At 52.5% G+C, this 15555-nt stretch overlaps 1 protein-coding gene across 9 annotated transcripts in view; it reads left to right on the plus strand.

Annotated features, from left to right (window-relative positions):
• Nucleotides 1-15555, plus strand: part of RBFOX2 (RNA binding fox-1 homolog 2) — a 157508-nt gene that overhangs the window by 48804 nt on the left and 93149 nt on the right. The window contains exon 1 of one of the 9 annotated variants that reach the window (XM_038172998.2): nt 2378-2721. The exons of 7 other annotated variants lie outside the window; for them this stretch is intronic. In XM_038172998.2, coding sequence (XP_038028926.1) covers nt 2707-2721 — 15 coding nt within the window. In that variant the 5' untranslated portion in view covers nt 2378-2706. Of the gene's footprint in view, nt 1-2377; nt 2722-2848; nt 3024-15555 lie in introns of those variants that run through there. One more of the 9 variants, XM_038172994.2, reaches the window with a different exon arrangement.

The raw sequence follows: 15555 nt of genomic DNA on the forward strand, positions 1-15555 counted from the left end.
CCTTCTCTTTTTAATCCTTCCTGAGATAGGGAAGATCCCCAAGAGATCATGCGTATTTCCACAGACAGCAGCCTTCCAAGTTCTCTGGCATATACATCCTGTAAAGCGCTGTCGTTGGGATTAAGACAAAGCATTTGCCAAGGATCCTAGCTACCTGTTTCAGAAGCCTGTCTTAGTGATGTCTTGCTTTGTGTTTTTCTGGAATTAGACTCATTAACATCGTGTTGTCCCTTGCTCCTTACAGAATATTTTGTGTCTTAGTATAAATTTTCTAGGAAAAAAAAAGTTTTCAGTGGATGTCTCTCACAGACCAGGTAATATAGTTGAAATTCAGTATACTCTGGGGGAAAAAAAAAAAAAAAAAAGAAGCTTTGGGAGTGCCCTCCGTGCTCCTAGGCATTGCTCTGAGCATCTGGGCAGCGCTCGGCTGAATCAGAGCAGCGGTGCCGCTGGCGGCATCCATCCTGCAGCTTGATTTCCCGACTGGGCGCTCCCCTCTCATTGCTTGAGCATATTGAGTGTTGAGAAACCTGCTCTTGCAGTTCATCCAAAAGTGCCCCGGGTCCGGGGTTATTTCATCACCAGGAGTCTGCTGCTCTCAGTAATCTTCTCCCGTAGCTTCCATGGAGAGGTGATGGCTCACCAGCAGTGGTGGCAGGTGAGTTCCCAGCCGGTATTTGGATGATTCGAGGAGAGTTCATAACCCTGGCTTCACGTTGGAGCCTGAGTGCAACCTGGCCAGCCGTGGAGCAGCTGGGATGATTTCTAACCAGTCCCTGAAGCTGAAACTGAGCTTTCAGAGTAAGGCTGTTCTTTCTCTTTCCCCCCCCCTTGGAAGAGCCTGAAGGATGGCAGGAAGGGGGAGGACTGTGTGTGTGCGCTAGGGAGCTTGTTGCCCACTCTTCAGTTCAGTTTTAAGCACTCATCTTTTTCAAGTCTTTTATGGAAATGCACATGAAGTAAGATTAATTTGGGTTTGCTTGCCTAGTCCCTGTGTCTTCTCACTTCCTTCTCTGCACACGAGGAATCTCAGCTTTCCTTAAAATGATAGTAAGATCATTTTTGAATCAGGATCCTGGTTCAGTAGAAAATCTTGAAAATCTCATTGAGTATATTGGGTGCAGAAGTGCCTGCAGAAACATTAACTGAAGCGTCTAGTCGTGGCGTGAACACCAGCCCTGCTGCTGTTTTGCTCCTTTTGGAGCATTTAAGAAAAGACACATTGGCCACATGCGTCGCTCTTTGGAGACTGTGCATCAGCTTTGGTGCAGTAAGTGATTTTGGGGAACATTGCTTTTCACCTTCCCGACCCGAACCGCTGTGCTGAGAGGTGAGAGCAGATGGGGAGGCCTGGGAGATGCCGGCATCGCCTGCTTGTGGCCGTGGAGCCCAGTGGAGCCCACTTGTTCCCCACCTCGTGGGGCCAAAGTCGGCCGGCCGTGTTGCTGCCCCCTCTGCTCACTGCCATCATGTCATCCAGGAGCAAAAGGAGTGGAGGTGAGACGTGGAGGAGCACCCTTTCTCTCTCCTCACCAGAGATAAAAATATTGCTTCGACGTTCATTTCCAAGGAGACCAGTGCCTCAATGAAAACACGATATATATATTTTTTTTCTTTTTCTCTTCCCCACTTGAGGAGAGGCCAATTTTAACTTCGCATTCAGAGCCCAGCGAGGGAAGTCGATTCTTCATTTCGAGGCGGGGAGGGAGGGGGGGCACGAAACCCGTTCCCTGAGCGTGGCAGAGCCGTGTGGCTGACGAAGGGGACGAGAGGCGACGCTTGTCCCTCGGTGCTGGGCTGAAGGCTTCACGGGTGCAGGACTGGGCCTGTCGGGCCTTGTTGGATGGGGCAGGAGCTCCTCTGGCTGGCAGAGCCGAAAGGGGAAAAGGGGTGGGAAGGAGAAGAGTGGGAGCAGGCTGCGGTGAGGGGGTGCTGCCTGGGGGGAGCTCTCCCAGCCACCAACACTCGATATGTTCGAGGGGACCGGAGCCAGCTGCTGCTTTCCCTCCGGCGGTGGGGAGCCTGTAAAACTCCTACAGGTTAACCCCTTTATCCCAGAGCTGCTTCTCCCCCCGATGGCGTTCCCTTCGGCCTTCCCCTCAGTGCCAGGAGCGCCTCGCTGAAGCGTGACCGAGCACTGGGTGCAGGTGAAGACGTGCAGCAGCCCCGTACCGTGGCTGCACGTGGTGCCCAGGTTTAGGGACAGGGCTCGGAGAAGCGTGAGCGTGGGGACGAGGTCTGCTCCCCGCCACCTTTCTGCCTCCTTGACGTTTCGGGAGCCCTGTCCTAAAGGGAGAAGCGCGCTGGGGCGCCGGGAGCCGGGCTGCATTTATTGCTAACCCCACCCATCCCTGCCTCTTGCAAGAATCTTGCGAGGCCGAGATCGTGTTTTCAGAAGTAGAATGACAGAGAGAGAAATCCCCTGGAGGCAAATGCAGAGTGTGTGCTGTGCACGCCAGTGCAGACACACGGGCTGGGAACTCCCAGGGAGAGATTAAGTGCGAGAGCGCGGCGCAGAGCAGCCAGAGCTGGAGGAGGGGGGGAGGAGGAGGAGGCGAGACGCTTTCTAAGCCTCAAACTGAGCCGTTCGGATTTTTTTTTTTATTATTTTTTTTTTTCCCTAAATCTCAGTCTCGACAGTTTTCCTGAAGTGCCTCTCGCCTTCCCGGATCATCTCACTGCTGGGTTTGAGCGACCCAGGCTAACATGATGTACCTCTGGGTGAGTAGAGAGCTGTGTGTGCGGGCTTGCACACTTTGCACATATAAGGAATGGAAAGCTGAAGGGCTCCGCGCGAACACGAGCGGCCTTCTCCCTTCAGCCGAGCTCTCCCCAGCCTCTACACACAGCGGGCTTTGGTTTCCCCTTTAAAAAAAAATAAAAAATAAATAGCGCCTGCTGCTAACCGGGCGCTGAGCAGGCTTCTCCTGCAGTAAGTTCCTCTGGAGAGAACAGCTTTGGGCAGGTGCCCCACAGACAAAATTCTCTGTATAATGCTGCTCACTGGCTACCACCCGAGACCTGTATGTATTTTTTTTTTTTTTTCCCCAGTGCATGAGACTCTGCACCCATACGCCTCTGCTTTCGGGGCTTTTGGTGCTGCTGGGAGACATCCCAGGTTGAAGAAGAGCCCCGCCGGAGGGGCTGTGGGATGGCCGGGTGCGAGGAGAGGAGCGGGGCACGGCTACTTTTGGGAGCCGGGGGCCCCGGGGGCGGAGGGAGAAGCCGTTTTGACAGAAGTTGGACGCCAGGTTGTTTTTCCAGAAGTGGCACGTTTGCTGGAGTTTCTGGTGGGATACGGAAAATAATGTCAGGAAAAACATGTGTGAAATGTTCGATAGATCCAGCGAGCGAAGGCAAAGCATACATGGGAGCAGATGGGTTTTCAGCCTTTGAGCAAGGGCTGGAATTTCCTCTGGAGCAGCCAGCTGGTAGGCTGCTCCGGCAGGCTCCTGCGCCGAGCTTTGTCTGCTCCTGGGCACCCTTGAGATCAGTAGTTTGCCCTTGGGCTCCTCACCTAGATACACGGGGTTACGACTAAGCAATTCCAAAGTTTTTTCTTTTTCTTTTTTTTCTTTTTTTTTTTTTAACCTGCCCATAACTCCCAAGCTGGAGGCTCTGATAGCTGCTGCTCGCAGAGCCTGCCCCCCCCCGCCACCTCCCAGGAACAACCAGGGGTTTATTTTAACAACAAAACGAGCCCTGGGGAGCGCAGGCAGAGGGATTTTTGCTTCCCCCCTTTGCGTGCACACACTCTATCTTTGTTGCAGGGTAACTTGACTCTGCGCCGGGGTATGCACAGTTGCTTGTTCGTGTACAGCAGCCCTGCTGGCAGGCACGTCGCCTCTTCAACTCTTTCCCCCCCCCCCCCCCAAAGCCTTGCAGGCAGGACCCCAGCTTTGGATTTGGGTTTTTATCCAGGCCCACTGGGATTCATGCTTCGTGCAGTGGGGAGGGGTGAGAAGAGGAGTAATTCAGCCACGCTGCTGCTGATTTGAGCTAAGCAGAGGTGTTCCTCACCGGGCTGAGAGGCGGAGGATGCCGGCCGGGTGTCCTTCCTCCTACTGCTGGCAAGGGGGTGCGAGAGCCCTGCTATGAAGCAGAGGGGTCAGCCAGCAGAGACCCTCTCCAATGCAAAAGATGAAGTGCTGTCCTGATTCTTCAATCGGGTTTTGGGGCACTTTCCAACCCCCCTAGACTTTGGGCAGCACTTTTTGCCTTGCTCGCGTTGCAGTTAAACTTCCAGGGGAGTGGGGAAAATAAGTGTTAAATGCTAGAACAGCTGAGCGGGTTTAAAGGGCATCATCTGGGCACTGTGCCATGATAATTAAAAAAAATTAGTAAATTCGTGCTATCTGGGTAAGATCTTTCTCTTCCCAGCACAAGTTATCCTGATACTTTCGGGGAAACCTGCTTCTCCCAGCTCTTTTCAGGAACCTTTTCCTCTGTGCCCGTTTGTGTCTCTGCTTTAAGCTCTTTTTGTCCCAATGGGCCACGTAACCTTTCGTGGTGAGAACAAGGAGCCCCGAGTGGTGTATCTGGCCTGGTGTGGGGTTTGCCGTGCCTCGGCTGTGCTCCTTCCTTGCTCCCCGTGCTCACAGGTTCCTGCTCCCAGCCCCTTGCCCTTGGGCCGTCAGGACTTCGGCAGATGCACGGAGATTTGTACTGAGTCATTCCCTAATTCAAGGCATGAAGCGACATTAACGCAACGTTAAATTTGAGGTTTTAAATATGCAAGTCCTGAAATCCAGAATTAAGGTTCCCACAGCAACCGAACTGCTTCTCCCCCCCGGCTTAGGGGGTGCACGGTACAGAATTATCCTCCTCGAAGAGACCGTGCGATACCGAAGGCTGTCACGTGTGACAAAGCAGACAATAAAAAGGAGAATGTGCCTTTCTTTGCAGCTGGAGCACCTTGTGGCGACTCGACCTGAAAGCACAGACTTACCTGCCCCTTAATTACAACGCTCCTTCTCCCAAATGAAGCAGCTTTGCATCCTGGGCTCAGGCTGACATTCCTGCTTGCTGAAGTGTATTCCCTCGAGGGAAACTTGTTGCAGGATCCTCTAAATGAGGGCCTCGGAGGCTGCCGGGGGATTGTGGGCTGTGCAGACCTGGAGAGTGGGAAACTTTAAAAATATCTGCCGCGGTGACCTAATGCTTGGCATTGTGCGGGAAGTGAAGGCGGCAGACTAGCTGTGCCATTAAATATCAAGAGAGACTATTTATCTTAACACGTTTATCGTGTGGGATGCAGTTGTAGGAAGCCTTTCTGAGGCAGAGACGGTATGAGAGTCTCTTTCTGATGCTGCAAACAAGTGTGTCCATTCGGTCATCCCTGCCGAAACTCGGGGTGGGAGCTGCTTGCATACGGCAGCTCTGGTTTTGCAGAGCATTTTGGTTGTAGGGGCCCACCTAAATCTACCAGCGTCTCTTCCTTCCTTCATCCCCTTTTGCCTGCGGCTGGCTGGGCTCCTGAGTTGCTCAAAAAGGCGTCAAAAACTCATCGGTTGTGTGGATGGGCTGTGGGGTAATCGGGGATGGGAAGGCGAGAGGGCCCTCGCTGCCATCCTGATGAGGCAGGGGCAGGCGTTGTGCTGGAGCAGGCTGGTTTGGGTGTGGGAAAAAGCATTCAGCCCTTCCGTGGATAAGAAAGCCCTTTTTTTTTTCTTCTTTTTTTTCTTTTTCATTTGTGAGCAGATGAATCTTTGTGTACTGTGAGTCATCAGATACAATCTCGAGTCATTTCATTCCGAGTGTTTTCTAAAGAGCATGATGTGTTCGGAGAGTCGCATGGCTGAATGTTGCCTTGCTGGAGGTCTGTTGTTACAAGGAAGGTTAAAAGGAAGGGGCAGCAGCCCTAGCAAGCAATTTATCAACCATCCTTCTCCCCTGCTCAAAGGCTGCTGAAACCATCAAAGCCAGGAGGGACCAAGGTAGGGGAGGTCCACGCTGTTGCTAGGCTTCTGATAGGAAAGCGCTGGAGTCGTCCCTCTGATCTCAGATTATAGTGGCTATAGATAATTTCCTCGTTTCTCACAGCCGTGCCCAGAGTACATGCTGAGTGCTCATGAGAGGGCTGCCTGCCTATTGCAACCAGAAATGATTTCTTTCTCCAGAGCCCTGTGAAAGCGAAGATCTTACCTAGACCTACTAATTATCTACTGTACGCGCAAGAATAGGGCTAGCAGCCTTGCCAAGCTCATTTCGAATGATTTTTGTTGGTTTTCTTCCTGACCTGCCTTTTCCTTGCCGTTCTGTCACTTGAAAGCCTCCCTTTGCATTCACTGGCATAAATTTTCCCTCTAGGCTCCGAGCTCATCAGCTTTACCACCAAGGGACTGGAAACCCAACCTTGCCGCCAAGCCTGGGTCTTAGCAACGTGCTCTTCCTCACGCCACGTCTTTCTGTTGTTGTTGTTATTATTATTATTATTATTTGCTGTTTCATACGAGCTAGAGGCTGCCGGTGAGGAGTCGGGTCATTATGCCGTGGCTTTCAAAGCATGCGTTTGATAGCAGCAGAGCAAGTGGCTATCTGGGGAAAATGTCCTGCCTGCTCTGTTCTGCTGCCAAGCCTGGGGCAGCTATTAGGAGGGAAGTCTGGCTGTGCCTGTGGGTTTTTGGCTGGAACCTGTTGGGTAGGAATGGCAAACAAACGCTCCGGCTGTAAATGAAGCCAGGAAGGGCTGGAGAACGTGCAGCGTGGTCAGCCTGGAGAGGTGAAGACGTGGTGGCCTCCAGGAGGCTGCATGGAGCTTTCCCGGTGTGCTGCGCTCTTCAGGGGTCAGATCCGGGTGGATTTCTGTCAAGGTGGCAAAAAGCACTTCTTGTTCATTCAAATGCCAGTTTTGGATTCCAGCTCCAGAGCAGGGAAGCCCTGGAAAATCCTAAATTGGAGCTCATGCAAAGATCCCCGAGCTAGAAGCTGGTAAGCCGATTCCCCAGCCTGCAAGTCCCGGCGGTGCCGTACCGTGGCATGCATATGGAGCAGCTTGAAGCCAGAAGTAATATAGTTGTGTTTGTCCAGCACTGCAAGCGAGATAATGAGTTCTGCGGCTCGATAAGGTTTATTAGCTTTGGTGCAGCACCTCGTGAACGAGCCCGTACGGCTTCCAGCGCCGAGCTGCTCTCTGCACGGCTTCTTTGGGGACGGCGGCGCTGCGTGCCCCCCGGGACGTGGTGTGACAAAGCAGCCTGCGTCTGTTTGCATCGAGGGTTTTATGCAGGCTTTGGGGATCTGAGAAAGGGAGAGAGAAGACTGGAGGAAAGAGGCAGGCGGTCACGTTATCCGGTGTTATTAGGGGACTGGAGTTGATAATCCGGGCGATCTTTTCCAGTTCAGTGTTCCTGCAGGCCTGCAGTCCCAGAAGATGCCAAGGTCACTGCTGAGACAAGAAAGCCCAGCGCAGCTCAGGGAGAGGAGGCATTTCACATTAAGCCACCGGCTTCAGAGAAGGGAGCTTAGGAATCGTGATGATGGCGTTCTGCACGCTACACCTGATTAATATTAAAACCAGGTAAAAATGTCACATTGCCAGCGCATTCAGGAATGTGCTTCCTTGATGAGTCTAGCCAAAAGAATGGCAGGGATGTAGGCTGGCCGAGCCGCTGGGAATTTCTCCTGCAGCTCTTCTGCCTGTCTGCTCCCTTCCCTCCTGTCCAAACAGCGAAGAGCACGGGGGGCTGTGCTGTAAAACTGCCCAGGTCTTGTGAGACCGACAGGGACTGAGTTCTGTGCGAGTTAGTTTTCCACAAACAGCCTGTTTATCTTGGAAGGAAGAGAGGAAACCTGAAGAGAATAAACCTCAGCCTTCGAGTTCCCAGCTGAAGGCCTGAGGAAAAGCACAGATAATAGCGACTTGAGACTGAACATCTGTGCTCCTTGCACTTCCCATGGTGCTTATTTGCAAGTCTTAATTCTTGCAGCACCAGAACTTCACCCCTGTCCTAACCGCCAAGGTTACGGTGATGGTCTTTGGGTGGATCTAGATTCGGATGACATTTTTGCAAAGTCCCAAGCAGTCCATGTGGGTGTCAGCTGCGTGTGCGTGTACGCTCCCCCAAAAATATGACTTGTGGGGTTAGCTGGAGGAGATACCACACTCTTCCAGCGAGGGCTTCTTGGTGCAGCAGGAGTCTGAGCCAGGCTGTAGGGTCAGAAGAAATATTTTCTTTGGGGAGCCCTGCCCCAAGGCGCAGTCCTGGTACACCCTGCGGAAGCTGGCTGTGTGGCTGCGTGGATGGACCAGTGCAGATAGCTCCACGCTGGAAGCGAAAAACAGGTTTGCCCAAAATTAAGAAATCAGTCGAGCGTTTGCATTGTGTCCTCTGGTGCTAAATTCTTCTGCTGAAAGTGTTAAGGATTCCTCAAAGCTGTGAAGAAGCTTAAGCAAGTAATTAAGTTTCCCTTGTCTGTCCCTCAAATTTAGGTTTCATTGTTCTCAGAGGCCTACGTCTCATGACTAATATGCTGCCTGCACAATGCTGTTGATGATTTTTTACCAGATGGTTCTTGGGTCTGTAGCTGAATCCAGGGCAAAGGCAGTTCGTTTTTTCTCCTACCCGAGTGAAGCATGCTGTCCCCCACACAATGCTCTAATTGAGTCTTGGACATTAAGACAACGATAATGTGAAAATATTTTGACCAGATGACAATTATTTTTTTTTTTAGAGATTCTTGGGGTTTATTATTCATCGTGATTTAAGGAGCTGGCATTGGATGATACTGGAACACTCCTCTGTACATTTTTTTTTTATAATTTATAAATCATCTAGTGTTGAAACGGAGTTTAAATGCATAAAAATGCTGAAGTTCAGCTATGTATACGTGGCTCGAAAGTAGAAAATGCGAGCAGTGTGATCTGCCTGCTGCTGGTTTTTTTTTAACTTTTAATTTCTGTCACGACAGCCTCCCTTCTAGTCCGTCCTCAGTCACCGTGATGTCTGCTTCAATCCGTGCTGTAAAAGCTTCTCCTGGGAAGGTGGCAAAGCCTCTTGGGCAGCCCAGGTCGGGTGCGTAGCTCCACCAGGACCATCTCGGTAACTCACATTTCTCTTCAGATGGAGCACAGAGTCCGGCACAAAGCGGACAGGCTTTGCTGGAGCGTATATAGCGTGCGTATAACTACTGGTTTTAAACATCTTCAGGCCTCAGCAGCGCTGGAGAAATCCGAGATGCTGTAATGCTTTTTCCTTGCGTGTGGGGCATGGCTCTCCCATGCAGCTGTTGGGAACAGGTGTGTGATAAACACCCCTTCCCTCTTCAGCCGAGCGGGGTGGTGATGGATGCCGCCTGATTTAAACATACGTGGTTTTCCTCTCCTGCGAGAAGAAGGACTTCAAAAATAGCACACGTGTCTAGAAAGAACCGAGTGCCTTGTCCTGTCTCCCTCCTTCCCTCCCCCCCCCACCCCCCCGGCTACCCACTCAAATTACCGGCGAGCGTTGGAAACTTCGGGGCGGTGGGCTGGAGGTGCAGCTGGCCCGCATGTGTTGCACCAGCTGTAATGCAAATGATACGTTCTGAAAGAGGCTTTTCTCACTTTTGTAAGTCTTGGATATTGTTGGGCAGTGGGGACGGGCGACGATTTGTCTCGAAATGTGTGTGTGCTGGTACGTCCCGCCGAGCATACTGCTCCCTTTGTTCCTCTTGGGCAGGAGACGGTATCAAAACCCCATCGCCCGTCTGCGGCGTGTCTGGGTGCAGCTGGGACCGGCCTCTTGGCTTTCCCCTCTGGCCAGAGCCCTGGCTTGGTAAATCCTCACCCTTTTTCAGACCATTTGGACCATTCATGGCACGCTGAGGTTCTCACCTCTTATTTCTTGAAGCTGGAGCAGGGAGGTGCCCGGCCGAGCTGCACGCTGATGGCCCGGGGATCCTGGTCAGCCCTTTTGCTCCTTACCCAGAGCAGTAAAAGTCCGGGCGCTGGGGCTGAGTTGTGCAAAAACAAAAGCTGATGCTGATTTAATCCCATTACATTACGTTGATCTCTCAACCACTGGACTCTTAGTAGGATTCCAGCTTTAATCCTGTAAGGATCAATCTGGCCCGTTGCTTTTCTGTCCTGATCCTAAATCCCCCTTTAATCTTGTTAATTACACCAGGCCTTCTTTGGTTTCATTTTTTTTCCCCATGTGGGCCAGCGAAACCGCATTTTACTCCACATTTTCCACCCCTGACCTGGTGTTTTCACCCTTTGCCAGCCCCGTTGAGGAGCTGATGGCTGATTTCACCATCGCAGCTGTGCCACATCAGCACGTTGGGGGCTGCTGCTCGCTGCTTCGGGCTCCCGCGAAGCGAGGTGCTCACCGTGTTGCGCCGAATCCTTCCTGCTTCCCATCAGGATTTATTTATTTTTATTTTTTTTTGGCCCCATCTGTTTTTGATCTAGTGCCGTCTGAAGGAGAGGGGCAGCTGTGGAACACGAGAGCCACTTTAGCGTCTAAAAAAATGGAAGGGGAAAGGTTTCCCTGAGCAGAATACCGTTAACTGGCACCGAGGGCTTTGGGGAGAAGGAAATTTCGGGAATGTAGAGCAATCCTGGGGGGCTGAGGCAAAGGTCCTGGGGGGTGGTTGTCTTGGGACAAGGCGGTCTCGCGGCCTCCAGATCTATTCCGAGGGTCAAGGAGGACTTCAGCAGCTTAAATCGGCCCTTTTTATCTGCACGGGGGTTCGGTGGCTCCAGGAGCAGGATGATGTCCCTGCAGGCCTCCGAACCCGGCGCTGCCTTTTCTGCGTTAACACGCGGCCAATTCCTCGCTGTGACAATCTGCTCCTGGCACCCGTGCTCAGAGAAGCTGCCTGCCCCGAATGTGTTCATCACCGGTATTTCCTAGGCTGCAAAAACGAAAACTGACCCCAAATCGCACCTCCGTTTGTCCTAACTCGATGGAGAGCCGACGGCTCATCGCCGGGACGTGCCCGCGCTGGGATGGTGACCACCCCGCCAGATTTCCTCCCTTTCTCTCACAGCCCTGCTCTGCCTCACACAGCAAAATCTGCTTTTTCCACCCTTTTCGGCCAGCTCCCGGCTTCCTCCCCTCTCGCCCAAGCACCGCGGGGGGTGAGCTCTCTCCCCCGGTGCTTGGTTTTTGGCAACCCCTCAGAGCCGTGCCGAGAGGTGGCCGTCGTCTTTAAGCAGAGGCGGGCGTTCGCCCAGCAGCCGGAGGGTTAAGGGAATCGCAGGAGGGTGACACGGTGCCTGTGTGCCATATTTCTGCGTGTTGCCAGTAGCGAGAAGGGGGGAAACTTTGATTTCTAATCCGCTTTGGAGGAGGCTCCGTATCAGGGCTGCACAGAAACATCCAGTCAAGCAGCTCCTTTATCATAAAGGGGATTTTAATTAAAACTGTTCTCGCATCATGAGCGGAATGAGCGTCAGTGCCAGCCAGCCCTGTACTGGGCATTTATCTCCTTCAAACCACATTACCAGTAATTGCCGCATTAAATCAAAGTCGAGGGAGATTACAGGGCTGAATTGGGCGGGCGGCTGGTGCCGGGGCAGGGAGCTCCGTGCTGCCGAGGCGCTGATACGGGAACCCCCTCGCCCCCGGCCGCGGGTGAGGGTAGGAGGGCTGGAGGATGCCCAGCAGCCCTTCTCCTCGCCACGATCTCGGAGGAGCTGGGCGCTTGGGAGCCTCTGAAGCTGCCGCCGTTTCCCTGTTAACTTCCTTCTAAACCAAACAAAGCGAAACAATCACAAAACAAACCCGCTGGCTTTGCCGGCCCAGCCCCGGCCCCTGTTCGGCTCCACCACGGCCGTTCCCTTTTGTTCATCCTCTGCCTCCTGTTCCAGCCCTGAAGCTCCAGAATAAATCCTCCTCGTGTGGCCCTTTCTCCCTCCCCTTGTCACAGCTCCACCGGGGAGCTTGTAACCGGGTCCCCTTCTGCCTCGAAACGGGAGAGCCTCTCCCCCCACCCAGGACTTGTATCTTCCTTGACCCGTGGCTCCTTTGCCAGCTACGGCTCATTAGTCGGTTTAATTATTTTCCGAGGTTTCTCGGCATCCTGTTGTCTCCAGCTCTGGAGCAGATGTTTGCCGCCGCCTCGTCCCTGCGCTGTGACCTTGTTGCGCGGCTCCAAGCCCCATCCGAGCGGCACGGCGGCGCTCTCGCCTCCGCTACTCCAAGACCTCTGGAAAGGCCCTGCCCTGCCCGTGCCAGCTTTTTGGGCACGTACGGGCTGGCCGAGGTAATAGGATCTCGGTGGGCATCGCCTGAACTACCATGGTGCGACAGCTGGATTTGTAGGGGCTGTTACAGGACCTGCCCTGTGCTTGTAGGGAAGGTAGGTTGGGAACAGAGCACTCAGATAGCCTGTTTTTAAAAAAAAATATTTTATTTTTTCATTTAACCATCATTTTTTTTGCATCTTACGGTGGCCACGCTTCCATCCATTCTGAAATTCCCTTCCTTTAGGGTTTGTGTGTCCACCACGCTCCCCTTCCGTGGAAAAGGGTCTCGTTTACAGGGCTGCACTGAGGACCAGGCAATGTAGACAAAAAAGGATGCTGCAGCTCAGCCTGCCTGCTGAAGCTGCATTAGATTTTGAAGATTCACACACGTTTCTCTGAAGCTATCTGGCTCTGAGCAGTGGCAGGAGGTGTGCCTGCTGTGCCCCTTAAGAGCCTGAAGTTGCAGCTTTCGCTTCATTACAGCGTGAGCTGGAGATGCAGCTTAAGTGTTGCCCTAGTTTGACGCTGGCCCGCGCACAAATCTCGAGCTCGAGATAAGTGCTTCTCTTAAATTCGAGCTGAGAGACCCGCAGGGCTGCAGGCTGAGCGCTGCCGATACCCAGGCTGATAACACGGTGGGGCCATGGGGTTAATTTCCGCGAGGCACGAGCGGCCCCGCTGCAGCGTCACTGGGGAGGCGTGCGGAGAGCACGGGCCAGGTCTTTGGCGAAGATTTCTTGAGAGTGACAGAAAACAGAGGTGAGGGTTTTCCCGTGAGCCAGGAGAACATCCCTGTGCCTTCTGGCTTTTTGGGGAGTGGCAAAAAAACGATGGCAAATCTGGGTGAGTGAACGTGTGAGAATGGTCATATAGGTCATGGGGAGCTGCAGAGGAGGTTGTGTCTACATGGTGCAGCCAGGGAAGGCCCTCGGTGGTAGTTGTGTGGGGACTTCAGATGCTTTGGCTTGTTTTTGAGGTTCCTAGAAGGCAGAGCCAGCCCACGGGGAAGTGTTTTGGGCTGAGGGGCATCAGGCTGCCTTCCGTCCTCTCGCTTCTTGTGGGAGGAGTGCGTGGAGCCACCGCCTTATGCACCAAAAGAAGACCGCTGAGCCCATGTCTCGGGGCATTTTGAGAAAAGAAGATATCCAGAATTTTGGGTTGTGATGGTTCCTGCTTTCTCCGGAGTAAGTAGGTTTCCCAAACAAACAGGCAAAATCTAGGCCTCGCTGCCTTCTGCTATTTTTGTCTTGGAGGCAGAAGGTGATGTAGAGACTGCTCCTTGCCCGTGTGCTGCCGTGGCCTCAGCGTACCTCTTCTCCTCGCCGCAGCTCTCTGCTTCTCGAGTGAAACCAGCAGAGCGGGGACACAACATCCACAGCAGTAACTAGCACCTCTGCCCGAGAAGAGCAGTCCCGGGGGTGACTCCCTGCATTAAGGCAGGGCTTGCTGCTGTCACCATTCATTTAGCAAGTCTGACTTTCCTCTTTCAGGGTAAACTGCGTCGTTCTTGCCAAACCTCGGCTTTGCGTGCTATTTCGGGATCCTTTCTGTGCACTCAGCAAATGCACCGAACTCTTAACTGCAGCACTTCTGGTGTTTTGCTCTCCAATCTCTTCTAAGCTGGCTGCAAGTTTGAAGAGGTTGGTTTTTGTTTTTTTTTTTTTTTCACCTTTTTTTAATGGGAAGGGAGAAAAAGCAGGATTCGTCAGGGGCTGAGCCGTCGAGCAAGATTTTAAATAGGGGCTGTCAGAAATTAATGGACAGCTGTAATTCCTCTCTCCTGAAATTGTCTTTGCAGATTATGCTGAAGGTGTCATATTCTATATGCTGCCATGCTGGAACCGTTTCCAAACGATTTTCGGAGATTTACTCGGGACCTGCTGTTTCAGCAGCTGAAGGACCTGCCCGCGCGGCGCTCTCCGATTCCTCACCCCCCCCTCCCCAGTATCTCACGGAGACCGTGCTGCCTGTCTTTTTTTATTTCTCTTTCTACTTCCACTCAATTAAGAGCCGAGCTTAAGTAATATTTTTGACATGTTTTGTCTTCTGCTTGCGTGGTTGCGGCGTGTGGGCAGCTGCTCTTCTATTCTGGTTGAACCAATTTGGGTAGGGAATGCCTTTGCTCCTCCAGAAAAAGAACAAAGCGCTGCCTGGGAAAACCTTTCCCCCAAATCCTGGCTGGGTGCACACAGCAGGGAAGCCGTGCTGATCTCCGGACGCTCGTTGTTTTTGACACCACCACCTTCTTCTATTTTAGTTTCTCACGTGGGAGCCGCTCGATAAGCCGGGAGGTGGCGGGGGGAGGACCGCCCGTCCCCAAACCCCTCTCCGTCCCCGAGCCCTCTCCATTAGGGCGCTACGAGCACTGAAACGCTCAGCGATAACCCATCGTGTGCTGCCTTCGCCCCAGGCACAGGCGAGGTGGGACGTGTTGGCTCCAGCCCGCCGAGGAAGGTGGAGGTTGAGCCGGGATGCCCCTGGCTACTGGGAAGGGGGCAGCGCCTGAGGAGCCTCCAGCGTAGCCCAGCCCCAGTTTGTGATTCACTCAATTAAAAATACTCGGCGAGAGCAGCTCCACTATTACCATCTGGTGACTTTTAATAATATTTATTCTTAGGAAGGTAGTTCTTTAATTAAGGAATTAACCTTAATTTCTCTAGGCTTAGCATAGAGCTGGAGAAACGCTCCGGCTTAAGCTTTGCTTTTGTAGGAGGGCGAGGTCTTTCTCTGCTGGATCTCTCTCTTACCGCACAGGTCAACGTTGTCCCTTGAAGGATGATCGAACTGAGCTGCTGCTGCCTGCTAAGGGAAAATCCAAGTGGGAGGATGGATTTTTTTGGCAAATCCACACTTTTCTCTGTTCTCTGGAGCTAGCCGGTAGATTTAACACGCCTCTACAACGAAGAAAACCTCTTTGCTGTGTCCTTTCTCTGTTTCCCCTTTTTTCCCCTGCCCTGAGGAATACAGAAAGGCAGCGTAGCTGTCCTGTAATGTCTGAACCAGCAGGAGAAAGCCCCTTCCCTTCTTTGATGTTGAAATCCTGCATCTGGAAGCCTTTTGTTTCTCATGTAACAGGCAAAAAGCGTTTTGACGGACATCTAGCATTCCCAAGATCAGTGCACACACAAGTGGTCCCTACAGAAAGCTGTGCTATGAGCACCTTCTTTGCCAAATGGCTTAGCCCAAAAGCACACTTATTTTCTTCCTGAAGCAATGCCAAGCACTTAGAGTTCTCCTTGAAAAAGAGGCCCGGGCCCAACACACGGGTATTTTTATTTTTTTTTTCTGGAAAATATGTGTATATTTTCTTTTTTTTCCCCCTTTATGCTGTGCCTCTGGTAATAACGGAGGTGATGGAGTCTGTCTGGTTTTTGAAGCCC

This window comes from Anas platyrhynchos, chromosome 1 (assembly GCF_047663525.1).
Source record: "Anas platyrhynchos isolate ZD024472 breed Pekin duck chromosome 1, IASCAAS_PekinDuck_T2T, whole genome shotgun sequence".
NCBI classification, from domain to species: domain Eukaryota; kingdom Metazoa; phylum Chordata; class Aves; order Anseriformes; family Anatidae; genus Anas; species Anas platyrhynchos.